The sequence below is a fragment of the Mustelus asterias genome, chromosome 1 (genome assembly GCF_964213995.1).
Source record: "Mustelus asterias chromosome 1, sMusAst1.hap1.1, whole genome shotgun sequence".
NCBI lineage: Eukaryota > Metazoa > Chordata > Chondrichthyes > Carcharhiniformes > Triakidae > Mustelus > Mustelus asterias.
The window spans coordinates 115,571,157-115,598,400 of NC_135801.1; the positions used below are offsets into that span (position 1 = coordinate 115,571,157).

At 41.4% G+C, this 27,244-nt stretch overlaps 1 protein-coding gene across 1 annotated transcript in view; it reads right to left on the reverse strand.

Moving 5' to 3' along the window:
* Nucleotides 1–27,244, reverse strand: part of kdr (kinase insert domain receptor (a type III receptor tyrosine kinase)) — a 76,832-nt gene that overhangs the window by 25,425 nt on the left and 24,163 nt on the right. Inside the window, exons 6-15 of the mRNA XM_078217277.1 lie at nucleotides 26,043–26,182; nucleotides 21,021–21,189; nucleotides 18,115–18,232; nucleotides 17,111–17,286; nucleotides 13,388–13,541; nucleotides 10,847–10,979; nucleotides 10,459–10,567; nucleotides 7,955–8,305; nucleotides 7,485–7,631; nucleotides 3,121–3,252 (exon numbers count right to left, since the gene is read on the reverse strand). Of these exons, the coding sequence (XP_078073403.1) occupies nucleotides 3,121–3,252; nucleotides 7,485–7,631; nucleotides 7,955–8,305; nucleotides 10,459–10,567; nucleotides 10,847–10,979; nucleotides 13,388–13,541; nucleotides 17,111–17,286; nucleotides 18,115–18,232; nucleotides 21,021–21,189; nucleotides 26,043–26,182 (1,629 nt within the window). The remainder of the gene's footprint in view (nucleotides 1–3,120; nucleotides 3,253–7,484; nucleotides 7,632–7,954; nucleotides 8,306–10,458; nucleotides 10,568–10,846; nucleotides 10,980–13,387; nucleotides 13,542–17,110; nucleotides 17,287–18,114; nucleotides 18,233–21,020; nucleotides 21,190–26,042; nucleotides 26,183–27,244) is intronic.

A 27,244-nucleotide genomic window follows, 5' to 3' on the forward strand; every position in this document is an offset into this window, starting at 1 on the left:
AACAGTTGGGGTCCTAGCACAGATACCTGCAGAAACCCACTAGTCACAGACTGCCAATCAGAAAAAGATCCATTTATGCCAACTCTTTGCTTTCTACCTACTAACCAGCTTTCTATCCATCTCAAAACATTACCTGCAATCCCATGTGCTTTAACTTTACATAGTAATCTGTTACGTGAGACCTTGTCGAAAGCCTTCTGAAAGTCTAAATAAGCCACATACACTGGCTCTCCTCGGTCAACTCTACTAGTTACATCCTCAAAGAATTCCAATGGATTCGTCAAGCATGATTTCCCTTTTGTAAATCCATGCTGACTTTGTCTGATTATACCACTGCCTTCCAAATGCCGAGTTATGAAATCCTTGATAATAGACTTCAGCAACTTCCCCAGTACCAACGTTAGGCTCACTGGTTTATAGTTCAACTGTTTTCTCTCTACCTCCATTTTTGAATAGCGGGCTTACAGGTTAACGTTTCATCAGTAGACGCCTCATCAGACTGATTCTTTACCCAAATATAAACTTACACTTTCTATCTCAGTGATGATGGACTTGAAGCACATTTCCAGCAAACTCTGCCTTCATTTGAAATTTCTATCATTTTAAAAAAAATTATGATATACAAATGCACTAAGTGTATAGGTTCTATATCGTCAATAAAATAATCAGAAATCTTACTAAAGATAGTGAGTACTTCATTAGGTTCAATTCGTAATCATCATTGGATTCAACATCTTAATTTAATTATTATATTGTCACCAATGAACTGAATTATTGTCAGTAATAAAGTTATCAACGCACATGACTACTATATATTTGGTAACATTGCACAATTGTTGTTTTCTCAATAGGGTACTACTAAAATGGGACTGGGTATGTGGGTGCTAGCTATTTTGGGATGTGGATGCTAGCTATTTTGGGATGTCGAAATTAGAAAGATTGTAATGTGAATAATTAGGGCTAAGATTTGAATATTAAGATTTTAAGCTTTAGTTTATCAGAGTGTAAAAACCCTTTATTTTGACACAAAAATAATAATTATAGTTTGTGAGCATTAAGATTTACTTAGGAATTGGCAGGCACATGCAGAGGGACTAGCACAAATGTATTCTTGAATTAAATCAGGTGCAGGAATAGACAAAATCAAAGGAATGGGAAGTACAGGGTTAATACAGCGGGGCCATTGAGTTTCACAGCTGTCATCTCGGATCAAGAAGGTCTTAAGGCCATGACATTCTGCCAAGGGTCTTCATGTGACTGAACAGGATGATTCTCAACCCACAGATCTTTGGGCACATGAGATAGCATGCCCCATTAGGCAGTGGGATCCAGAGCACAGGATTTGTTTCATTTGCTTTCCTTCTCTGCCACTGCTCTGCCTCATCAGTAAGGTGTTTAGATTCAAAGCATGATGCAACTTGATGGACAAGTTGTTGCTGTTTTGAACTCCTCCCAGTCATTAATGACAATGCTGTTGTGCATCAAGGAAAACTTCAGGATGTCTTTGAATTATTGTCTCTGTCCTCCCCTGGAACCCTGAGTTATCAAAACAGGACCTGGAGGACAATACAATTTTTGGTCTCCGTATACAGTGTCCAATCGATTGAAGTTAATTTTGGAGGAGTTATGCAGCTGACTTCAAGAAGGACACTAGCATTTGTTTGATGCGCTTCCCATTGAATCCAGAGGATGTGCAGAGGCATTGCTGATGGATTTCTCTAGCACGCTTATGTGGCACGGATACACAGTCCAGGTCTCTCTGCAGGAAACAAGTGTGGTGACAGCAACTGCTCTGTACACTAGGACTTTTGTTGACTTGCGGAGGCCTTTGTTGTCTTGCACTTGCTGCTGTAGTTTGCAGAAAGCTGAGCTGCCACAGCTGATCTGGTGTTGGAAATCCTCATCAAAGCAGCCTTTAGGGAGAGATGGCTATCAAGGCTTCGGGAACACTCAACATATTCTAGAACCTCTCCTTCAATGTATATGGGAGGTGGAATATTTAGCTGACCAGGCGTGAATTGAGTTTTGTCTTGACAACATTCAAGAATAGGTTGAGTTTCTTATGTGCAGACCTGAAGGATGAAGACTCACTGAGATTCGCATAAATTGATCCTCAAATGAAATCAGGTGCAGGGAGAGATCTCTTAATCAATATATTTCCACCTAATGAGGAAGGAAGTATTGCTGGATCAGATTCTGGGGAAAGAGGTTGGTCAAGTATCAGTAGGGAAACATGTAGAGTACAGGCAGCAATGTATCATAAATTTTAGATTAGCTATGGAAATAGGACAAGGAGCAACCTGGAGTAAAAATACTTAATTAGATGAGCCCCAGTTTAATTGTGGTGAGAATGGATTTGTCCTAGGTAAATTGGAATCAAAAACTGACGGGCAAAACTGTGACAAACATTGGCTTGCCTTTGAAGAAAAAATGGTTTGGGCCCAGCTACATTCCCATGACGGGCGGAAAGGTAAGAAAACCAGAGTCAGAGTTCCCTGAATAACAAGTGGGAAAGAGAGTATGAAGTAGAAAATCAATGTGTATTTCAGCCTATAAAAATATGCCCGATAATCACATGTAAAATATATTAAAAATACATTAAAAACAGATTCAAATGACTCAGATTCAGATTCAATACTCTCTTCCCGCCGGTTTCCAGCGCGGTCCCGACTGCCCCTGTTCTCTGCCTCTGGGAGACGTTCATGTGTCAGAAACGCATGCGCGAATCCCACGAAATGGCCGACACGCGATTCTCCCAACTGGACCCGCCAGAAAATTTGCAAGTCGCAATGGGAGAATCGCCCCCAAAATTTCTGGAGAGCTGGGAAACTCGGTTCTGATTACTGTGTTTATGTGAGCGCTGATAGCCTCATCATTGTACAGAAAGCAACAACTGTGCTGTCAAACAAATTGTAAATCCATGTGCATTGATCATTTGTAGCATCATTTCAAACATTAACAGCAAGTATGAGCTAACTTGCGGCCTTACAGCCTTACATTATGGGCAAACCACAAAAAAAAAATCCTCTTAAAATTAGCATAATTATCACATTTCAGTTCAAAACCATCCAGGTCATTCTGCCTGAAAATCACCATTATTTTTCTCAACAGCTTCCTTACCTTCTACAGCGATCATCGCCGAAGTCTCTGTACAGCCCTGCATGTTACAAGCCTCACACTTGTACATCCCTTCATCTTCCTTCTTCAATCTCTGGATGGTCAAGGTCCTGTTCAGCTGATCTAGAACGATGCCTGGCAGGACACAGACACACGACGTTAGGTCAGTGGGACATCATTTCCCGTACCAGTCACAATCTTATAAATCATAGTGTGAACAGAAATAACTGGATACACTGAATAACAAAGCAATTAAAAAGAATAATAATTATCACAAAGCCAAACATTTTTATTTCAACAATGCTTATTATTTATTGAATATTACTTGAAAACTTTTACAAACTTATGTGTTGGTTTTCTTTGCACACTGTGAAGCAATGTGGATCAAATAATTTATTATTTTTACTCTCCTCCACTCTAATTTTTTTCCCTCCCGTCCTCTTCCGAAGATTGTATTAGGTACATCTGCCTAGTAATGACCATCCCACAGTAGCTTCAATGGAGTGAAATCCTTGCTGCCTGAGACAGTGAGCTTGCTATTTGACTGCAGGGGGCATCAGAAGAGCCAAATTCCACCCTTACCTAATGTTGTGAACTTTTCACTGGGAATCAACAGGCAGTAATCGGAGACAGCAACTATGACTCTTTCTTCAATTAGGAAGAGTAAGAATTAATAAAGCAACCTCCATAGGGGAGATACAACAGAAGGAAATTGCAACAGATACAAGTGGGGTAATTTTGACTTTGGATATAATGGAAAGTGAGTGCTGCCATATGAACATACAAATCAGAAGCAACAGTAGGCCATTCGGCCCATCGAACCAGCTCTGCCATTCATAGAAATCATAGAAACCCTACAGTGCAGAAGGAGGCCATTCGGCCCATTGAATCTGCACCGACCACAATCCCACCCAGACCCTATCCCCACATCCCTACATATTTACCCGCTAATCCCTCAAACCTACGCATCTCAGGACTCTAAGGGGCAATTTTTAGCATAGAACATAGAACATAGAACATAGAAAGCCACAGCACAAACAGGCCCTTCGGCCCACAAGTTGCGCTGATCATATCCCTACCTCTAGGCCTATCTATAGCCCTCAATCCCATTAAATCCCATGTACTCATCCAGAAGTCTCTTAAAAGACCCCAACGAGTAAGCCTCCACCACCACCGACGTCAGCCGATTCCCCTCACCCACCACCCTCTGAGTGAAAAACTTACCCCTGACATCTCCTCTGTACCTACCCCCCAGCACCTTAAACCTGTGTCCTCTCGTAGCAACCATTTCAGCCCTTGGAAATAGCCTCTGAGAGTCTACCCTATCCAGACCTCTCAACATCTTGTAAACCTCTATCAGGTCACCTCTCATCCTTCGTCTCTCCAGGGAGAAGAGACCAAGCTCCCTCAACCTATCCTCATAAGGCATGCCCCCCAATCCAGGCAACATCCTTGTAAATCTCCTCTGCACCCTTTCAATGGCTTCAACATCTTTCCTGTAATGAGGTGACCAGAACTGCGCGCAGTACTCCAAGTGGGGTCTAACCAGGGTCCTATAAAGCTGCAGCATTATCTCCCGACTCCTAAACTCAATCCCTCGATTAATGAAGGCTAGTACGCCGTACGCCTTCTTGACCGCATCCTCCACCTGCGAGGCCGATTTAAGAGTCCTATGGACCCGGACCCCAAGGTCCTTCTGATCCTCTACACTGCTAAGAATGGTACCCTTCATATTATACTGCTGCTTCATCCCATTGGATCTGCCAAAATGGATCACTACACACTTATCCTGGTTGAAGTCCATCTGCCACTTCTCCGCCCAGTCTTGCATTCTATCTATGTCTCGCTGCAACTTCTGACATCCCTCCAAACTATCCACAACACCACCTACCTTGGTGTCGTCAGCAAACTTAACAACCCATCCCTCCACTTCCTCATCCAGGTCATTTATGAAAATGACAAACAGCAAGGGTCCCAGAACAGATCCCTGGGGCACTCCACTGGTCACTGACCTTCCATGCAGAGAAAGACCCCTCCACAGCCACTCTCTGCCTTCTGCAGGCAAGCCAGTTCTGGATCCACAAGGCAACAGCCCCTTGGATCCCATGCCCTCTCACTTTCTCAAGAAGTCTTGCATGGGGGACCTTATCGAACGCCTTGCTGAAGTCCATATAGACCACATCCACCGCTCTTCCTTCGTCAATGTGTTTGGTCACATTTTCAAAGAACTCAACCAGGCTCGTAAGGCACGACCTGCCCTTGACAAAGCCGTGCTGACTACTTTTGATCATACTAAACTTCTCTAGATGATCATAAATCCTGTCTCTCAGGATCCTCTCCATCAACTTACCAACCACTGAGGTTAGACTCACCGGTCGGTAATTTCCCGGGCTGTCCCTGTTCCCTTTCTTGAATATAGGGACCACATCTGCAATCCTCCAATCCTCCGGAACCTCTCCCGTCTCCATCGACGATGCAAAGATCATCGCCAAAGGTTCCGCAATCTCCTCCCTCGCCTCCCACAGTAACCTGGGGTACATCCCATCCAGTCCCGGTGACTTACCAACCTTGATGCCATTCAATAGTTCCAACACATCCTCTTTCTTTATGTCCACATGCTCGATCCTTTCTGTCCACCGCAAACCAGCAGTACAACCACCCAGATCCCTTTCCACCGTGAATACCGAGGTAAAGTATTCATTAAGCACCTCCGCCATTTCTAACGGTTCCGCACAAACTTTTCCCCCTTCACCTTTTAAGGGTCCTATGCCTTCACATCTCATCCTTTTACTCTTGACATATTTGTAGAAAGCCTTGGGATTCTCCTTAATCTTACCCGCCAAGGTCTTCTCATGACCCCTTCTCGCTCTCCTAATTTCCTTCTTAAGCTCCTTCCTACATCCCGTATACTCCTCTAAATCCTTAACACCTCCTAGCTCTCTGAACCTTCTGTACGCCTCTCTTTTCTTATTCACCAGGTTCATCACAACCTTCGTGCACCACGGTTCCCGTACCCTACCAACACCCCCCTGTCTCATCGGAACGTTGTCATGCAGAGCTCCAGACAAACATTCCTTGAAAATCCTCCACTTTCCTTCGGTACTTTTCCCCAAGAATGCCTCCTTCCAATTTACCCGTCTAATTTCCTCCCTGATGACCAATCAACCCAACCCGCACATCTTTGGACTGTGGGAGGAAATCGGAGCACCTGGAGGAAACCCATGCAGACACGAGGAGAATGTGCAAACTCCATACAAACAGTGACCCAAGCTGGGAATCGAACCCACGTCCCTGAAGCTGTGAAGCAGCAGTGCTAACCACTGTGCTACCAGTAAGATCATTCAGTAAGATCATGGCTGATCTGATTGTGGCCACAGCTCCATATTCTCACCGATTCCACCACCTCCCCCAAAGAAAACCCACATCCCGCACCTCATACCCTTTCATTCCCTTGTTAGTCGAGAGTCTGTCTAACTCTGCCTTAAATATATTCAATGACTGCCTCCACTGCGCTCTAAGGAAGTGAATTCCAAAGATTCACTGAGAGAAAAAAATTCTCTTCACCTCAGCCTAAAATGGGAGACCCCTTATTTTAAACTTTGTCCCCTGGTTCCAGTCTCTGACACAAGGTGAAACATCCTCTCAGCATGCATCCCATCAAATCCCCTCAGGGTCTTATATGTTTCAATAAAATCACCTCTCATTCTTTGAAAGTCCAATGGATGCAGTCCCAGCCTCTTCAACATTTCCTCATAAGTTAACCCCCTCACCCCAGGAATCAAGTGAGTGAAACTTTTCTGAACTCCTTCCAATGCAGTTATATATTTTTAAATAGCGGGGAGACCAAAACAATTCACAGTACTCCAGACGTGTGCCAGAATTTGACTGGCACGCTCGCTCTGGAATCGGGGTGCGAGAGGCTTGCAGAACCGGATTCTCCGTTGGCCTCAGACACGATCTTACAAGCCTCGGGCAGGACGAGGTGGTAAAATTCCAGCAGTGGTTTCACCAATACCCTACACAACAGTAGTAAAATATCTTTACTTTCATATTCCTTTCCCCTTGCAATAAACAGCAAATACATATAATATATATTTGTGTGGATATACCCTCCACACAAATATCAGATCAGCTGTCTGTTTGACATCTCATTGAATGAAATGAAAATCAACAGTGACGGATAACAGATAGCTGATATGCTATCAGATCCACTCACACCATCAGTCAAAGTCAACATTACCCCCAATGATTTCCCTCATATTTTATATATCTAGTTTAGAAATTTGTCTTCTGAAACAGGTTTGAAAGATGGCACGTTATGCTTGTTTCAACAACGGTAGAATACTGGGTGGCCATAATCAGCGTACCTGACATTTCAAGAAGCTGCTTGTTATTTTTATACCATATAACATATGGGCTCGGTGCCCCAACCACATCGCACTTCATCTCGACGGAAGAGCTCATATTCACTGTTTGGTTTGTCAGATTCTGAAGTACCAGTGGAGCCTGTTGAGCTGCAATGAAAATCAGAAGAAAACTTTACCCCGTCAATGCTTTGGTGAGTAACAAATCATTTTTAGAACAGTAAAACGATAACATGGCATTGGTAGAATTGAAAATTGAACTTGAAACAGGTAGTTGCTTCTTCATACTAAGCCTGAAATCTGTTTATGTTGAATATTACTACTTAATACTAAATGGAGGTGCTACCAGTGGCTGCACAAAATCAGAAAATGCCCCATTTCACAATGTCAGTACAAATATTCACAAAAAAGCAGTGGAACAATGGTCACAGGTGATACAGCCCATAGGTTCATGGTGTTTTTTTTCCCCTCACCTTCTACAGAAAGAGTCTTCATCATACAGTGTCTTTCACCTGTCTTCTTATTCTGGGCTTCACAAAGATAGACCCCCTGATCTTGAAGAGATACATTGCCAAAGCGCAGTTCAATGGTGATATTTTCAGTCTTGTGGCCGGAAATCATCCTCCAGGTCATTGGTTGTGCATCACGTTGGAGCTCTTCACATGGGAGGATGGCAAGGTTGCCATGGCAGCTTTGGAGAATTGTAGGATGGATCTTGTACCACTTTATGTTCTCATATGTAAATCTGTCAGCTTTGCACTGAAGGGATACATTGTCCTTTTCAATGGGATGGTCACTAGGCAGCAGATTAATTTCAAGACCCTCTGAAAAATCAAAATATTAATCTCATTAACTTATTTTCTATAAAACTGCTATGAAACATCAAATATAGTATTAAAGTTAGTGAAATTTGCATAGTCTCTACCTGAGTTCTAGTACATAATTTTGTTTTTCTGATAAAAGCTTTAGTAGTTACATGCTCAAATATTAAACTAATTACCATCTTAATTATAAAATTATTTTTCCTCATATAGATTCAGTCACTTATATGATGACAGTTGGCAGTAGAGTAAATGTACAAATCTGTAGCCAAGGGGTGAAAATAATATTCTACACCTGGGCGTCTTCAACTGTTAAAGGGCATCCACACCTGGTTTCCAACCCTCTCCTGTGGCGGAGGCATGCCATTGGCCGCCAGTAGGAACTTCCAGTCCCGCCGTGCCTATGGAGTTTTGCATGGCCCGCCTGTCCTTTTGCTAGGGAACCCGCCACGGGATGGGAGGTCACCTTCAACAGGGCCAGAAGATCCCACCAGCAGGGAGGGCCAGATTTTGGTCTTTTATTCAATGCAATTACTTTTTTTCTAATCAGCTAAATGGAAACCTTTTCCTCACTATTTACACGCAATTGTACCTGCAACATTTTAGGACACTAGGATCCTAAAGCGATTGCATGTTAATCTAAGCAATATTGCATTAACAAACCTGCCACATATATATCTGCTAAAACAGCAATGACAAATTGTTAAAGAAAACTTGAGTAAAATGCCACTGCTTCTTCAGCAAGGACTGGTTTCCGTTGCCTAATGAGGTCATATGAAATTGTTTTCTGCGCAGGAAATAAAAAGTTTTCCAAGCAGGTCATACGTTTTGACAGAACTTATTAAAATAAAAACTAACTCAACTCCAGTCAGACTATTAATTTATTAGTCAGAATTTAAGTCAAAATATTTTACAAAATAAATCACATTTGTGTCTCTCTGTTTTGAAGAAGTCAGTTTTTAACTTTCAAGTTGTTAGGAAGATCATGATAGGAGAAGGACATGACATGTTACTGGGTCAGTATTGCTAATTCACATTGCTAATAATTATTGCCAATCAGTGTTCTCATCAAGCTGCCTCTAGGAACAGTGAATAATGCTTGGAGGTTAATTGTCTGTGTGATCCTAATGAGGCTAACGGACCAATTTGCTGGTCTCATTAGGCAAATGCGCTGCATTTGGATTGCATTTTGATTTGGCTGCAATCCCAATTTCTATGGTACTGTTTTCAATGTAGGCGGATGGTTTCTGTTCGCCTGTGACCTACTCTTGTCTCCCAGACGACAACTGGAAAAGTGGAAGACTCCCTTCAGTCACTATTACATGTGCCAATCCACCTAATAATAGCAAGAGGAAGATGAGATCAAGTGGGCCATAAGTCTGTTTTTAACAAATATATGTTTTTTCAAAAATAGTTATAAAATTTTTGAAAGAAGCAAACAGCTGTTTTAAGTATTCTGCCGGCTCCAAGTGGAGAGGATCTCCAAGAAGATCGTGCATGCGGCATCTCCACATCTTAAGTATTCTCCACCAGATCGTAAGTGCAAAGCATGCTTTTAAGTTAATGAAAATAAAATACAGCGTTCTTTACAGTCTTGGTATGAACAACAACCCCTGTTGCCTACACCACTGCTTCACCCAATCCCCACAATCCCACTTTTCAAAATCTTTTAAGATTTCATTTCAATCCTCTTGTTTAACACTTTAAAGTAGCTTTTAGGGATTATCACTTCCAATGCAGAGCTTCAGGTGCAGAATTAAGCACAACGCATATGACCTTCCATCCACGAATTGTAATTCTGTCTGACCACTGGCCTACAATGACCCTTGTGTCATGTATGCTAATTCATGAAATTTGTCCTTGCATTGCTTTGACTTATTAAGATGAGTTTGAATAGATGAAAATGGCACAATTCACAATTTGAGTTATCTATCAAAAGTTACTTGCGACAATGAACTTACTTACTGTACAAATTAATCCTTGATTCATAGACAACAGCCTCTTCAGGAACTGAGGCAGCTTCACTTTGTACCATTTAAGTTATCTGTTTGTAATCATTTACTTCTCAAATCGCAAAGTTTAATGCAGAGTAGACCCTTTAGTCTCTCCATGGGATTTGTTTTAATGAGTTGTTGCAGTAGATATGCTGTACTTACTGGTTACATGAAAGAAGACAATCCTCTCATCTTTTCCCACTTTGTTAATAGCCCGACATCTGTACAGAGCACAGGCATTTGCTGCCTGAATCACAAGGGTACTGACCTCCTAGTGGGAAACATCAGAAAAATGATACCACATAAATAACAAATGCACAGGGATGAGCTGAGATATTAGTATACCTTCCAAGGAATGCGTGTATACAGAAAGAAACACATGAAGGCATGGAATTGAAATATAAGACTCAAAAAACTCAAATGAGTCAAATTAATTCTAACTAAATCTTGAATTGCATTATTTAGCTTTGTTCAACTTAATATATTTATTTAATTAGTGGTATACAAAATTGATTGTGTTCATTTCGTTATTTTTTAATAGTTAATTCACCTTGTGCTTCCCTTCAAGAAACATGGTCCGAGGCTCTGTAATTTCAATCTTGTTGCTGCCATCATTGTCCTTAACGTTCTTCCAACTTTTATTTTCAGGTGACTTGGAAGGCGTTCCCAATTCTGCTTGGGAGCTATCAGAAAGAGATTGACATCAATGTATCATCATCAGACCAGGTCTCCAAAATAAAAATAAAATGATGGGTATGTTTCTACCAAATCATGAGTCTGTTCCTCTCCTCAATGAGCCAATGTACTGCCTGGTGTGAAGCTGATCACTGAAGTCCTAGGGTGGGTTTTTCTGGTTGCGTGCATCCCAAGGCCAGAAAATCCTACCTGAGGTCAACCTACTTTTGCATGGTCCGCCGAGTTTTCTGTCCCACCCGCTACAATTCCTGTAGCAGGTGGGAAGGGATCTCTATTCCTTGCTTTGCACTTTGAACTGACCTCAATATTCTGCAGAGTAACTAGGATTGCCCTATGATAGCTTTGTGAATGTCAGAGGTAAACACAGTCAAAGTTTTAACAACACCAGGTTAAAGTCCAACAGGTTTATTATGTAGTTGTAAAGATTCGCATTCTAATCAGTATTCTGTCACTTGATTTTGTGTCTCTGTATGCCCTGTTTGAAAGCAGAGGTCCACTCCATCTGATAAAGGAGCAGCGCTCCGAAAGCTAATGGCATTTGCTACCAAATAAACCTGTTGGACTTTAACCTGGTGTTGTTAAAACTCTTACTGTGTTTACCCCAGTCCAACGCCGGCATCTCCACATAATGTCAGAGGTGGTCAGGATTGTGATACCCTTTCATTCTAATGGTTGAACAGTTTGTTGGCACATGCTCTGGCATCACATGTGGAGTGTTACCATCTGAGAGATGCTATCCAAAAGAAACTAGGCTCCCTAGAAATGAGGAAGTTTATTACTTTGAACAAGTTAATAAAAGTGTATTTTGCTAATGTTATTAGATGACATTTGAAAATATCTCCCTTCCATTGACCTGGTCAGGACAGAATGTTGATTGTTAATTGACTTTAATATGGCTTTGATGAAGGGTGTCATCTACATGCAAAAGTTTTTGCAAACATTTGAATGATGCAGTAATGTAATTCAAACTGGAATGCATTTTTGGGTCACTTGTAAGTATTGTTATTTCAATGAAGATGAAGTTAAACTTTTCTAGCACTCCTTTTCCAAACCAAAAAAGGGTTGAAAACATTTTTTCTTAAAAACAAAGGACCTACAATGCATACCCAATATATATGTTTTATGTACACAGCAAAGCAAATATAGAAACAAATCTCAAAATATTATACAACTTCAAGTGATTTCTAATTAGGATGTATAGTAGGAAATAGCTATTTCTGGAAGCAAGTCTTTGATAAATGAAGCTCGTTGCCAGAGATAATTCAACTTCTGAGGAAGATAAGGAGACAGAGAAGCCTCTGCAGTCCTCAGTAAGATTCTTACATCCGTGATTGGAAAGGGAAAACAATGGGGGTGGTGGAGGAAAGAGTCAGTGGAAGTCAGTGGCCAAACAAACAACAGGAAAGCAGATTGCCCAGGATTGTCATGCAGGAAGTCTACCGGACCTTCTGCTGAGCCAAGATAAGAGAGGCCTCTTGGGCCTAGTGTGGGATGCTGTCATTCATTCTGAACATCAATCAACGTACTTCCTCTAGAATGAATGCATCTTGCAGGGACACACGGAGTCAGATTTTTTTTTAAGAGCTCAATTGTTGCAGAGCGCAAGCTACTATTTTGCAAATTGGTAGCAATTGAAATACTGGCGTGTCTCATGAAGTACTAAAGGGCTTGCAACATCGCAAATTGCAAATCATTTGTTAGATTTTATGACATCGGTAGGTCTGTTGAACCTGTTCCTTCTTTGTTTCCCATAGCACAGATTACAATATATTACACATATAGATACACGTTAATGCTTCACTACAGAAATATTGCTTCACAAGGAATTATTCAGTGGTCACAGAAGTTGATAAATGGAAAATATACGATCGGCACCACCCAGTCTTGAGGCACACAATAAATCAAGAACAATAAATCAATAGTTAGGTTTTTAATGGCTCCTGTTCTGACCAAAACCGCAAGAAACTACAAAGGGTCGTGAACAAAGCCCAGTCCATCACGCAAACCAGCCTCCCATCCATTGACTCTGTCTACACTTCCCACTGCCTCGGAGAAGCAGCCAGCATCATTAAGGACCCCACGCACCTCGGAAATTCTCTCTTCCACCCTCTTCTGTCGGGAAAAAGATACAAAAGTCTGAGGTCATGTACCAACCGACTCAAGAATAGCTTGTTCCCTACTGCTGTCAGACTTTTGAATAGACCTAACTTGCATTAAGTTGACCTTTCTCTACACCCTAGCTATCACTGTAACATTAGATTCTGCACCCTCTCCTTTCCTTCTCTATGTATGGTATGCTTTGTCTGTATAGCACTCAAGAAACAATACTTTTCACTGTATGTTAATACATGTGACAATAATAAATCAAATCAAATCTTCATTATTAATTACTTACTGGTGGAGGAAGCTACAGTTCTCTGCCGGCTGCCATTCCCAGATAATCCTGGGAGCAGGAATGCCATAGACAGTACAAGTCAGGCTCTGCCTGCTTCCATAGCTGTAAAAGTCACTTTGTGCAGCCACAGCTTTTTCATGAATCTTTGGGGGAACTGCAAAAAATATTGAAACCACATTTTCAGAAGTTACTTGATTTTGTGAATAAATATTCAATATGATTGTTGAATAGAATATGCTATTGTAAATGATGCTGGATAAGCAATCCACAGGTTCTGAGTGCTAATTCTACCACAGGAAGTTACATCATTAAAACAAGCTGGAAAATCTCTGCAGCTTTGGCAGCAACTGTGGAGAAAGAAAAAAGAGGGGATTTTCCGCTCCTGTTTTCGGTGGGCAGGATTGACAATAGGAGCAGAATATCCCACGAGAAGCCCTAAACACGATTTACACCAACGGGATTTCCCATTGCGATTGCCCCCCCAACCCTCCCCCACCAATTACGTGACGGATGTGCAACATCGGGAAGTCCATTAGCATACATTTACATCTGATTATCAGGTTCCTAAACCTAATAATCCCTCCTTTCATATATCATATATAATCCACTCATGACGTGAACCATGACGGCGGCACGGTAGCACAGTGGTTAGCACTGCTGCTTCACAGCTCCAGGGACCTGGGTTCGATTCCCGGCTTGGGTCACTGTCTGTGTGGAGTTTGTACATTCTCCTTGTGTCTGCGTGGGTTTCCTCCGGGTGCTCCGGTTTCCTCCCACAGTCCAAAGATGTGCGGGTTAGGTTGATTGGCCAAGCTAAAATTGCCCCTTAGTGTCCTGGGATGCGTAGGTTAGAGGGATTAGTGGGTAAATATGTGGGGATGTGGGGGTAGGGCCTGGGTGGGATTGTAGTCGGTGCAGACTCGATGGGCCGAATGGCCTCTTTCTGTGCTGTAGGGTTTCTAAGATTCTAAGATTCTAAGATGACAGATCTCCCACAGTGTACACCTGGCGAGCGGACCCCCCACTAGGGTTCAGGTGAATGCAACACTCAGAAGGGAGAGGGTCATGCCTGGACACTGACCCCTGGAACGGCTCCCGACACTTTTCCTTAATTCATCCATTCATGGGATTTGGGCATCGCTGACTGGGCAAACATTTATTGCCCATCCCCAATTGCCCTTGTAGTGAGTGGCTTGCTAGGCCATTTCAGAGGGCATTTAAAAGTCAACGACATTGCTGTGGCTCTGGAATCACGATGGCCAGGCCAGGTAAGGACCACAGGTTTCCTTCCCTGAAGGACATTAATGAATCAGATGGTTTTTTACGACGATCAACAATGGCTTCATGGTCATCATTAGACTTTGAATTCCAGATTTTTATTGGATTCACATTTCACCATCTGCCATAGTGGGATTTGAACCCGGGTTCCTGGAGCATTACCCTGGATATCTGGATTATTAGTTCAGTGACAATACCACTATTCACTACTCAGGCACTGCCCCGGCTCTGCTTCTGGGCACAGCCAGAGCACTGCAGCATTGGCATTCCCCAGCCAATTCCGGTGGCCATGACATGGGGTAGTGCTGGGGAGGAGTTCTGAGGAGGGGAGATAGGTGTTGGGTGGGGGGGAGGTTCCATGTGTGTGGGTGGGGAGCATATTCCATGGGGTGGGTAGATGCTGCATGGGGGATATTCTGTTGGGGGGTGGTGGTATTCCGTGAGTTGGTGGTGTGGTGTTTAATCGGGGAGGTAGGTGTTGGGTGGGGGGGTTCCATGTGTGTGTGGTGGGGGGGGGGGGGCATGTTCCATGGAGTGGGTAGGTGCTGCATGGGGGATATTCTGTTGAGGGGTGGTGTCATTCTGTGGGTCGGTGGGGTGGCATTCCATGGTGGGAGAAGGTGTTGGGTGGGGGGGTGTTGCATGCGTGTGTGGCGGGGAAAACAATACATGTTCCATGGTGGGAGAAGGTGTTGCATGGGGGATATTCCATGGAGATGGCTATTCCGTGGGGTGAGGTGGGTGGGGGCTGGTGCTTGGGGTGACAGTGTTCCTGGGGGTGGGGTGGGGGTTCTATTTTTAATTTTCTGTATTGTATTTAAAATGGTACCCTGACCTTTTAAAACCTAAATTGTTGGCACAGCCAGTGTGATGTGGTGGGACCCACCCTCTCAACCTTTTCCAACTAAGTGCCCGACAATACACAGTTTTCCCACCTGCTGCGCCTCTCTGCCAAAAAATGGAAAAATTCCACCCAAAGTTAATGTTTTAAGTCTGTATAACTCTTCTTTAGAAAATTATAATGTTTAATACAATAAATATTTTAATATTTGGGCTAATACTGGAAGAGCACTTGCATGCACTCTCTAGTTTCCTTCTCTATGAACGGTATGCTTTGTCTGTATAGCGCACAAGAAACAATACTTTTCACAGTGTACTAATACATGTGACAATAATAAATCAAATCAAAGAAAATACCATAAAAACTGTTAAATGCTATAAACACCCAGCTAGTTCACTAATATGTTTCCGGAAAGAGACCCTTACTGCTCTGTTCTACACCTGACTCCAATTGCACATTATGCTGTTTATTTTAATGATCTCGGGGCAACCAGGGATGTGCAATAAATGTTGAAGTGCTAGACTTGTTCAAAGCACCAGAACAACCAGGAAAAAAGGTCCGACAATAGTTTTTTTTCCTTTAATGGGATGTGAACATCACCGCCAAAACTAGCATTTATTGCCTCTCCCTAACCTTGAAGTGAGTAGCTTGCTAAACCATTTCAAAGGGCATTTAAGAGTCAATCACATGACTGTGGGTCTGGAGTCATATGTAGGCCAGACTGGGTAAAGCTGGCAGATTTCCCTTCCAACAGAACATTACAAACAGGATGGGATTTTACAACAATTAATTATTACTTCATGGTCACCATTACTGTGACAAGCAGGTCAGTTCCAGATTTCTTTTTTACATTGACTAAATTTAAATTCCGCAAGCTGCCATGGTGGGATTTGAGCCTCTGGATTAATAGTTCAGTGAGATTACCACTGCACCACCATCTCCCCTACTGCCCCAGTTTAAACTGACCGACAGATGCGAGACTATAGAAAAGTGCAGATCCAACACCATCACCTTGGGTGCCCCAGTCAAAATTGAATTCCATCACAATAAGCTTTATATCTGGTGCTTTGTGGAATAAAAATATAAACTCATAGGCATGCAAACAAGCCATACATTCAAATCAATCTATCAAATTTAAAACTAAGGATGCATTCAAAATACTTTTGTAACTTAAATAAATACTCTTGTTAGGGACATCTTGCCATTTCTTTTTTTGCATCACATACGTGAATTTATGTATCAGAAAAAAAGCATTGGCTGCATGTAGTATGAATATATTAGTAAAGTCTTTATTCCATATTGAATTGGTATGGTGAAATTCCATGGACAAGCACTTATGCAATGAGTTTCAATACTGAGAAACATTTCAGAATATCTTTTCCATGCAAACTATATTCAGTGCTCATCCTTCTCAAAACTGCAAAGCGCCCAAGCTCTTTTAGACCTTCCTTCTATAAGCTATTTGCTTTAAAAAAGCTACTATCTGATTTATCTTAGCTTTTCTCCTATCTTGGTGATGTGTCCTACATTACTGATTTTGGCCTTTCACGTGAAATTTTCAATTTAAAAGAATACTTATGATTACTGAATTTTGCATTTCTTACCATTTACTATCAGTTGGATTGTGTGACGCTGCTTCTCTTTTGTTATTGGATTTGTAAGTATGATTGTGTAATTCCCAGCATCCTTCTCAGTCACATCACTGATGATCAATGTATACCCAACTTGCTTTATCCTATAGTGTGCTTGATCATTGTTAATGAGCTTTCCATTCTTGGTCCTAGAAAAACCCCAAATCATTAGAAACTGTTGTGAGGCACATAGCAATAAGTCTTTTTCAGCACTAATAGAACAGCCATTAGAAATTGGCCAATAAAATGTGTGCAGCGTTACGGCAATAATAAACAACTCAGTGGGTTTGTCATTGAATAAGGAATTATTGGTTGATTAAGCACAAAATACAGAGAAAAGGTTTGTGCAGTTTTATGACTTGCTCCTTCGCACAACGGTGATGTTAAGAATGTGAGTTTTACTATTAAATTATTTGCCATTAATAAATGTACAGGCAATTGCATTATTTAAATTATCTAACAGTAAAAATAATGCATATTGTTTATCGATTCATATGAGCAAGGAGCAGAAGCGAGCCACTCAGTCCCTCCAGGCTGCTCTGTCATTTAATAAGATCATGGTTGGTCTGATAGTCATCTCAAATCTGCATCCCGCCTAGCCTTGATAACCTATCACCCACCGCCTTGCCTCCCAAGAATATCTGCCTTAAAAATTCAGAAATCACTGATCTAATATCAGGTTTCAAAATATCTGAAATTCTCACAAAAATTATTCTTGATGATGATTGGTGCACTACACCAAAAACTGAGAAACCAGTGCAGGAATTCCCTGTTCAATTGGAATGCATTCTGTTTCAGTAATTGCACACAGGCACTCACTACTGAATGTAAATATGCCAATAGTAATCATTACATTGACAATTATATGTAGTAGAATAAATGCTAGAAATGCCCCACTATATATAACTGAAATTATGATAAGGTATTTTGAAAAAGTAAGTCTCTTTATTTCTTTGCATCATTTATTTAGCAATTACCATTTTAAGTCTGGTTGGGGATAGGCTGTAACCTTCACTGGAATTTTGACATTCCTTTCTTTCAGCACTGCCTCGACTATCGACCCGGCTTTGTGATCTATGAAGATGAAGGGTCTGTCTGAAAGCACATAATGAAAACAAAGTCAGATCCAAAAAGCTAGTGTTCTTATTGAAAACATGAGGTTTGTAACTTTCTGAGCACCAGAAGAACTGACACTGTTTGTGTAAGGCGGCATTCTTCATTATATTTGTATGAGCAAGTTTGAGAAAACAAATCTTAACGTTCAGCAAAAAATGTGTGAAAATCAGGCTGTCAGAATGAAATGAAGAGTGCTAAGTCATCACTACAAGGAATAGTTTTATTTTGCCAGGAATTTAATTCTCCAAACAAGCACTGGAAGCCTTCCCCGGTGGCCAAAAAGTACATTTTTCAGCTGACCTTTAAACAGCATCAACTCTTTATTACCCTGTTTTCAGCTGACAGGAACTTGAATTCCAAATTAGTCTATGTCCTAACTTTTCTGCTAATTTTGGTTCATCTTTCCCTCTCTCCTGATGACACATCTTGTTGGGGGACAGGTATATGGATGCCAGGCCCCTTCATGTCCCTCATTCAAATAGCCACTTTTCAAATGTGAGTGTATAATGGGAGTACGCATAGGCTTTTTTGGTGGGTATATCATGCACAATTCCAATCCAGCCGAGTACTTTATTTCACCATATGAAAGGCTGGGTTTTTTTGTTCATTGAATAGGTGTGGGGGTCACTGGCTAGACCAGCATTTTATTGCCCATTCCTAATTTCCCTTGAGAATTTCCCTTGGGTGGCAAGCCGCCTTCCTGAACCTCTGCAGTCCCTGCGGTGAACCATGGGGCTGTTAAAGAGGGAGTTCCAGAACTTTTGCCGGAATTCTACCACCCCACCCACCACGGAATCGGAGCGGGCGAAGGGCAGACAACAGAAATGACCGTTGACCTCGGATGGGAATTTCCAGTCTCGCTCAAACAAGGCCGTAAAATCCCGCCCTTTGTCCCAGTGATAGTGAGAAACAGCGATATATTTTCAAGTCGGGATGGCGAGTGACTTGGAGTAATACATTTACTCCCTATTCTTCCCACCAAAATGTACGACCTCACCTTTGTCTGTGCTAACTTCACTTTCCAATTATTCGGCTATTTTGCAAGTTTATAAATGTCCTCTTGTAATCTGTGGCTGTCCTCTTCAATTTTAACTAGAAGGCCAATTTGGTGTCATGCAGAAACTAGGAAATTGTGGTTTTGATTCAAAGGGCCAAATCATTAATATAAATTGTAAACAGCAGGGGTCCCAGCACTGATCCTTGTGGAACATCACTGACCACCTTTTGCCACTCTGAATAACTACCCTTTACTCCCAACCTCTGCTTTCTAGCTTGAAGCCAGCCAGCAATCCAGTTTGCTACTTGTCCACTGACTCCACATTCTCTGACATTATTCATTAGTCTATTTTTTTTATTCATTCATAGGATGTGGACATTGCTGGCTGGGCCAGCATTTGTTGCCCATCCCTAATGCCCTTGAACTGAATGGCCATTTCAGAGGGCAGTTAAGAGTCAACCACATTGCTGTGGCTCTGGAGTCACATGTAGGCTAGACCAGGTAAGGACGGCAGATTTCCTTCACTTAAAGGACGTCAGTGAACCTGATGGGTTTTTATGACAATCGACAATGGTGTTATAGTCATCATTAGACCTCTAAAGGCCATTCAAAGCTATGGGCCAAGTGCTGGCAAGTGGGATTAGGTGGGTAGGTCAGGACCTTTCATGCATCGGTGCAAACTCGATGGGCCAAAGGGTCTCTTCTGCACTGTAGTATTCTGTGATTTAATTCCAAATTTTTTTTACTGAATTCAAATTTCGCCATCTGCCATGGCGGGATTCGAACCCGGGTACCCAGAGCATTATCCTGGGGCTCTGGATTACTAGTCCAGTGACAATACCACAATGCCACCATCTCCCCTATAATAAGGTACCTGATTGAAGGCCTATAGTAAATCCAGTTAAATTCCATTGACTGCATTGCCATTGTCTAGTCTCTGCTGTTACCTCCTCAAAAGGTTCTTAAGGTCAAGCAAGATTTTCATTATTCTAGGTGTTCTGCTGTTAAAGTGGGACCATCCCAAGGCAGCAACTCCCTCTTTTCAATTCAATCCAAATTTTATTGTCCATTCAAAAATTAATTGCAGGTACACAGCTTGTTTATTAAAATTCACACACAAACAAATAACTAACAGTTATTAAACTACATCACATTAAACTACATCACAAACAATGAGCAATGTAAAATCCCATGTTGCCATGGTGCAGCACCATCTTATCTCTAGGTATATAAACAATACACAGATAAACTCTTCTTCTTGGTGAGAGGGCTGGGAGAGGTGGGTAGGAAGGCAAAAGCTTTCAGAGAGATTATCCTGGAAAGGTGAGGAGCAACCCTAACACTTAGGAGGACAAGGGTAGCAGATACATGGAAATACTACAATCTACAGGATTCCCTTCAAGCCATACTGCATCTTGACTTTTGCCATTACTTCACTGTCAAAACCCTGGAACTGCCTTTCTATCACCATTGTGGATGTACCTTCAAGAAGGCAGCTCATCACCACCTACTCAAGTGTAATTGGGATGGGCAATAAATGCCTCGTCAGTGATGGCCCCATCTTTTCAACAAGTGAATGAGCTGGATTTTTAAATGACAAATATGTCCTTCAGACTTTAACTGGCCAGTTCATTTGATGTAGGAACTCTTGATTCAGAATTGCATTTACCAATGATGGTCATCAATGAAAGTGTATCCCTTCCTTCAATGGTTATAAAATAATGATTTGCTTTAAAAATGTTTTACAGCACATCAAACAGCAGATCTCACCGTGAATGACGACGTCGGTACTGTTCTCCTTTGTCATAACTCCGCTGGAAGCACTGCAGAAATATGTCCCTTCATCTCCTTTTGTCACATTGTCTATAATCAGAATGCTTGAGAGTACCAGTCCTTTGGGTACTTCTAGTTTTATTGCGTGGAAGAATGAGTGTCTATTCTGCAGTAATTAACAAAAAGTCACTTAGTGTACAGGACCCAGTTAATTGCGTTTCAAAATCTACTGGATATTTTCTGAAGTGGATTACAGTATGAGAATGCAGATCCTCTGAATAATATGAATGCTGCTTATGTGTCAGTTTGATCCATTTGGCAGTATTGTTACCTCTGAAGCAAAATATTTCAAACCCCATTCTAGGACTTAAACTGCATTACTTACATTGCTTTGGTAAAATACTGAGAAAGTGTGAATTATCAAAAGTGTTGCCTTTATATTCAACATTAAACTGAAGGCCTGTCTGCCCTGATAAAATGGACCAAAGGGCCCATGACAAAAAGTAGGATACTGTCCTAGCATCCTGACCAACATTCCTCCCACCCTCCATGATAACAGGTTAATTGGTCAATGGAACTTGATTATGTGTAAACTGACTGCCACATTACCTCATAATAAGTAATTATGCTTTAGAAGTATGAATAATTCTTTTGGGGAACGACATCATGCAATATGAATGTGAGTTCTTTCTATATTGAGAACAGCGCAATAAAGAGGTCTGTCCTTTTGGGCATGCACAGAAAATCAAAATTAATTGAATGAAATATTTATGGTAGCAATGAGAATATTTTACCGCTATGTAATATCTTGCTAGATTTAGACAGTACTAATCACAACTTGAAATTGCAACTGATATTCAAGTTTAGATCTTTTGGAAGTCAGTATGTATAATTGTCAGAAAAGGGGATCAAAATTCAGGAAAACGGGAAAATTATTTTTCCTGGACTGGTCAAACTGACCACATTTGCTACCTGGCATACACATAAGTAATGGCGGGAATTGTTCAGGTGCCAACTTTTTTAATATTGAACTCTGGCCCCTCATATTTCTACTGTTCAATTCTGAACTGTTTAATTCTGAACTGCTGTCACACTCAGAGAACATGACCATCATCTGCTGCAATTGCAAAGGAAAATGCCAAATGAAGAATTTGATCACCCCAAACTATACCTAACCTTACGGCAAAAAATAGCTCTCAACCACACATTTATTCACTTCCATTTGAGCGGGTTGAACAATGCAGCTTCAATTAATTTTACTGAAAGTGTATTCCACATTTCTCATGCAAATTCAAGGATATTAAGTAACTACAAAATATATTGAATCAGTTTTGCCCCCAATAATGTAACCTTAAAAGCTTTTGGAGATTTTCACCTGAATGTACAGCATAAGAAGGATTCATTAACAATCTTATTTCATTTGATATTTCAATCTAATTGATTTGCTATTTTAAAATTTCTTTGTTCAACACCTGCACCTCGAACAGATTGGCCACTGTATAAAAGTTCTATACCTATCGCTACCATGAGATGACTACCTCCAAACTAATTTTTTTTGTTCTGTGATTGGTTCTTCTGTCTTTAACTATAGACATGGAACTTGCTTACAGGCAGACTTTAGACGTACTCTGGTGTCTGCTTAACACGTGTTTGCTAGTACTACACCTAAGCGGGTAACAAAGTATGTATGGGAGGCAGCTCCTGGGCATGGTTCCAACCTCTCTCTCAAGCGTCCAATACATGACTGACTAGTGTCAGTGGTAAATCATCATCATCTATATCATACAATAGCATATTCCATCCGTTAACTCTTTATAGTAAACCTCCCTCCAAGTAGGCTCTCCTACTTTTTGACAACAGCATGAAACAAACTATCTGAATTGTATTTCTACAACTCCCTTTTTGCTAGCCAACTCCAACTCATACTCTTCCCCTCCCCAGCTCACAGTGCTGGAGATTAAAATCTTCCTCAGTATTCTCAGCCCCTAGGGAAACCGTCTTGGAGACATACATCTGGTTGGACATCAGCATTTGCAGTATAGGACAACACATTATCATCAATGATATCAACATTGCTGGAAAGCAGAATGCAAGTTTCAGGATAACTGAACTGCAAGGACAACAAAGACTTTTCAATGAAAGACTGATCTAAAGGAGAAGACTGAAGGAATCAAATTTTGGACCCTCCGGGTCTAGAAGAGAAGAAGAGGAATGTGTTGCTTCCTCAAAGGACTCTGGGAAGAAGTTTCATAAGGGGAATGATCTTCAATTCCAGGAAAGACGATCACAGCTGTGTCATCCATTGTTGTATGAGCAACTGAAAAGGCACTGAAGATCTGAGATTTCAATGAACTTAGACGATGAATATAACCTATAAGACTGTCAGGAAAAGTAGAAGAGACAATTTCCCCAATGATATTTTTTGGAGAACCATCTTCTTTTGGTCAGCAGTGCTAAAAGGGCCACACTTCTCCCTTTATGAGATTGCTCCACTATGGACAATGGGAAGAACTGCTGAGACTATGGAAACAAGACAGCCTCATCTTCTGTAATGGGATGAATTTCCTGCAGACAATTAACTCTGCGACAAAATTGCTGTACAGGATTCTGCAGCTTCAGAACTGATACTAGGTTTCTGCCTCAGCTTCTGTGCTGACCTCCAGCTCTTCGAAAAGAAGACTTGCAGCTGGGACTGAAGCATGTGTGCCAATTGACTTTCACCCTGGGAAGGTACCAGCTCTTTAGCAGGGTGATCCTTTATGGACTCCAATTTGCACGCAGACAAAGCATTTTTTGTGGAAGACTCTTCATGAAAAAAAGTAGGCAGTAGATCATTAGATTCAATGGACCTAAGGTATGAATGCTGCTCAGCCACTGAAATCACAGCTGATTTTTCCAAAAGGACAACAGAGATGTCATAAGATGCATCCGTCAATGGGAAAATGAATCATTCTCTAGGACATCAACTTCCAAGAGATCTGTGCAGCAAGGAATTATTCCTCATCACTCTTTAGGAAGAGTCAATTCTGGTTCAACAGATCTTCATGGGAATGGTCACCATCTGCTGCAGTGCTTTCTGTAAACCCCACCTTGGCCCTTACTTTGTGATGAACTGGGAGATTCATAACTTCTATGTCTGCCCTGGGTCTAGAAGATGGTGTCTCTGTGAACAAAGACTGCTGAGTGTTCAGACATCCACAGCCTCTGAAAGATGAATTTCTATTGCTTCTAAAGGAAGGTTGGTTTTGTTGCATGAAAGAAAGTGAGTTGGTCAAATGATGAGCATCATCTGGTTTGTCTAGAATTCCTAGAAGTACACCAACATTGCCATTCAATAGGATGTACACTGATTGTGAAGTACATAGAGAGAACCACCAATTGTAGCTAAGAGGAGCAATAATCCTGCCTTTGATTGGAAGATCTATGTTGCTTTGATCTGAGGCAGAAATCTAGTTCTGAAGTTGATATCTGATAGATGAAGGGTCATTGGCTGAAGCTAGTTGAGTTAATCTGCTAATGTTAACAGCTGCACCAGTATCAATTTTAGCCAGTATCTTGATCCAGTAGTCTGGATCAGGACTATCTACTTCCCCGAGGAACTCTGTAATGTTGTCTTTTTTGGATTTTACATTTCTTGGGAGGAATATGTTTCATAAATACTTGTTGATCTGTGACTTTGATTAAAATTGCTGAATTTGCAGAAATGCTTGAAATGTTCCAGTTTTGCCACACTGGAAGCAATCGTGTCACAAGGTGTGAAATCTTTGCATCTATGCTTGGTCTTCACACCACAATGCAAGCATCTCAAAATGGTTGCTGGCGAGGATTTTCCTGCCCTTTCAGTTGGTTTGGGAGTTTGGTATGGGTGGGGCTTTTGGCCCGTGGGCCTACCCAATCTATAGAGACTGTGAAGCCTTGGAGTCACCGTGAATTATAGCCTGATTAATTGCCCGAAGCTCAGCCTGCGTCACAAACTGAACTGCTTGATCCAATGTGAGATCATCACAGAAAGCCAGAGAATTTTTCATTCTTGGCACCCATGACTATGTGATCATGAATTAGCTCATCCTTCAATGCACCACATCTGCAAGACCAGCTATAAGTCAGTGAGGAATGATCCAATTGATTCCAAAGATTGTTGTGAGCACTGGTTAAAACATGCTCATTCAATTGCTAAATTTTGCTTTGCGTTAAAATGGATGTCAAAGGCTTTAAGAATGGAATCAAAGTCTGTGGCAGACCCCTGCATGCTCTGCCTTAGGAGAATGTTGTCTGCTATTTGATCTACTGCATAAAGAAATGAACTAACTTGAAGCTTTGACTCTTTTCATGATGATATGATGCTACTCAGTACCGGAGAATAAGTGTTTCCATAACTCCCACTGCTGACCTCTCTGCAGGACCTCGAGGCAGTCAAATGGGCAGAGCAAAAGCAAATCCTTCTTACTAGGTATGGTCATCATTATCTCTCCCCATTGTGCCTCCTTCTTATGCTGAAATTCTGAGCTGCTTTAAAGGTTTCTTCACTCTGTGGTTCCTTCAATTCCTTCAATAACCAATGCGATTTTTACATTGATGTCTCTATTGCTGCCACCATGTTCTGAGATCGGTCTGAGATTGGTCTTTCACGTCTTGGACTATAGGCATTGGACTTGGTTCTTAGACAGACTGTAGACATACTCTGGGAACTTAACACTTGTTTAGTACTACATCAGGTTACAGAGTGGGCACATCACTCCTAGGCATGATTCCACCTCTCTCTCAAGATTCTAGCACATGACTGAATCATAGCAGTGTTACATAATCATTTATGTCATATAGTAGCATATCCCATTTGTTAACACTTTATACTATAGACTCGACTTCACTTCTCTTCCCTATTGAATGCACTGACCTCACGCTTGTAATATCAAAGATTGAACCCAGGATCTTGCTTCTCTCTGTGGATTTGTTCCATTGTGTCACTTAGAACTGCTTTCTCCAAACTAAACAAAGCCACAAAACTTTCATATGTTGTACCTGCATTCCTGGATACTTCCAATCAAAGTTTAGCCGTACGTTGAGCTCAGTTTTGGCACTGCAGTTAAGTATCAAGCGTTCCCCCACTGCTAACTCCACTTGTGACCGAGGGGTCAATGTAAGCTCCTGAATCTTGGTTCCTGCAGGGAGCATACATTACATAAGTATCCCTGATATGATGGCACAATGATAAGAAATAAGTTTTGAGTCATGAGAAATGAAAGTTGAGAGATGAAGGTAATGCAAATTGTACAGGTATTTTGCTTTGGGCGCTATAAAGAGTACATTTACAATTTCCTTACACCAGATATGGGAGGGAAATCTTCCTGTATTAGCAAATACCATCCAAATCCCTGACCATGTCAGAGTGTTGAACATAGACCTAAAATTATGCTGCATTCCACCCTTACCAATCAGGTGACCGACTGTGATGAAAATAAACATGATGAAAACAAATGAAATGCCTTAGAAAATAAGAGAGACTCTGAGCTGTAACCTCAACCAATTACGATATCAATCCCATGCCAAAAGAACTTGGTATGTTCTAAATTATTGAAAGAATTTGTTGTGTAAAAGCAATCGAATTATTTACTGGAGGAGAGCTAGGTTTCCTGTTGATAAAACTGGAGACACAGTAGTATAAACGATCTCCAAACCTGAACCTCTATCCCAGCAGGCAATAAGCACGAAATGGCATCCTACTGTCTGTAGCTGTGCTGAGGGTTATCAGCCAGTACAGCAGCCCCACTGTGAGAAGTAGTATAAGCTGGCCAGTTCCGATTATCTGTTATCTCAGTTTACAGATTGCTTGGAGTATTTTTAAAGTGAGATACATATGGGCCATGGTACAGATGTTTCAGGTTATAGGCTGATAAACATCCATATTATTTTTACCAGAGAACTATTTCGGCAATGTATTAGAATGTCTTCCGCAGTCATTGAACTGTGCTCCCACTGTTTTGTTTTAATTATATCCACTTGAGCAGAAACAGTAGAAAGAAACTGCAATGATTTTTATCATTACCGTACCATTTGCCCTTGAAATCAGGACAGTTGTGGGATCATCAGAAAGTGACTGGTAGAAGATCAGTTCCCATCTGCTCCCACACAGGTCTTAGCTTGAAAGCTAAAAATTCCTCCAGTAGCAAGCAGAGTCAGATGATTTCGATCTGAGCGCCATTTTTTATTATCTTGGCGCGACA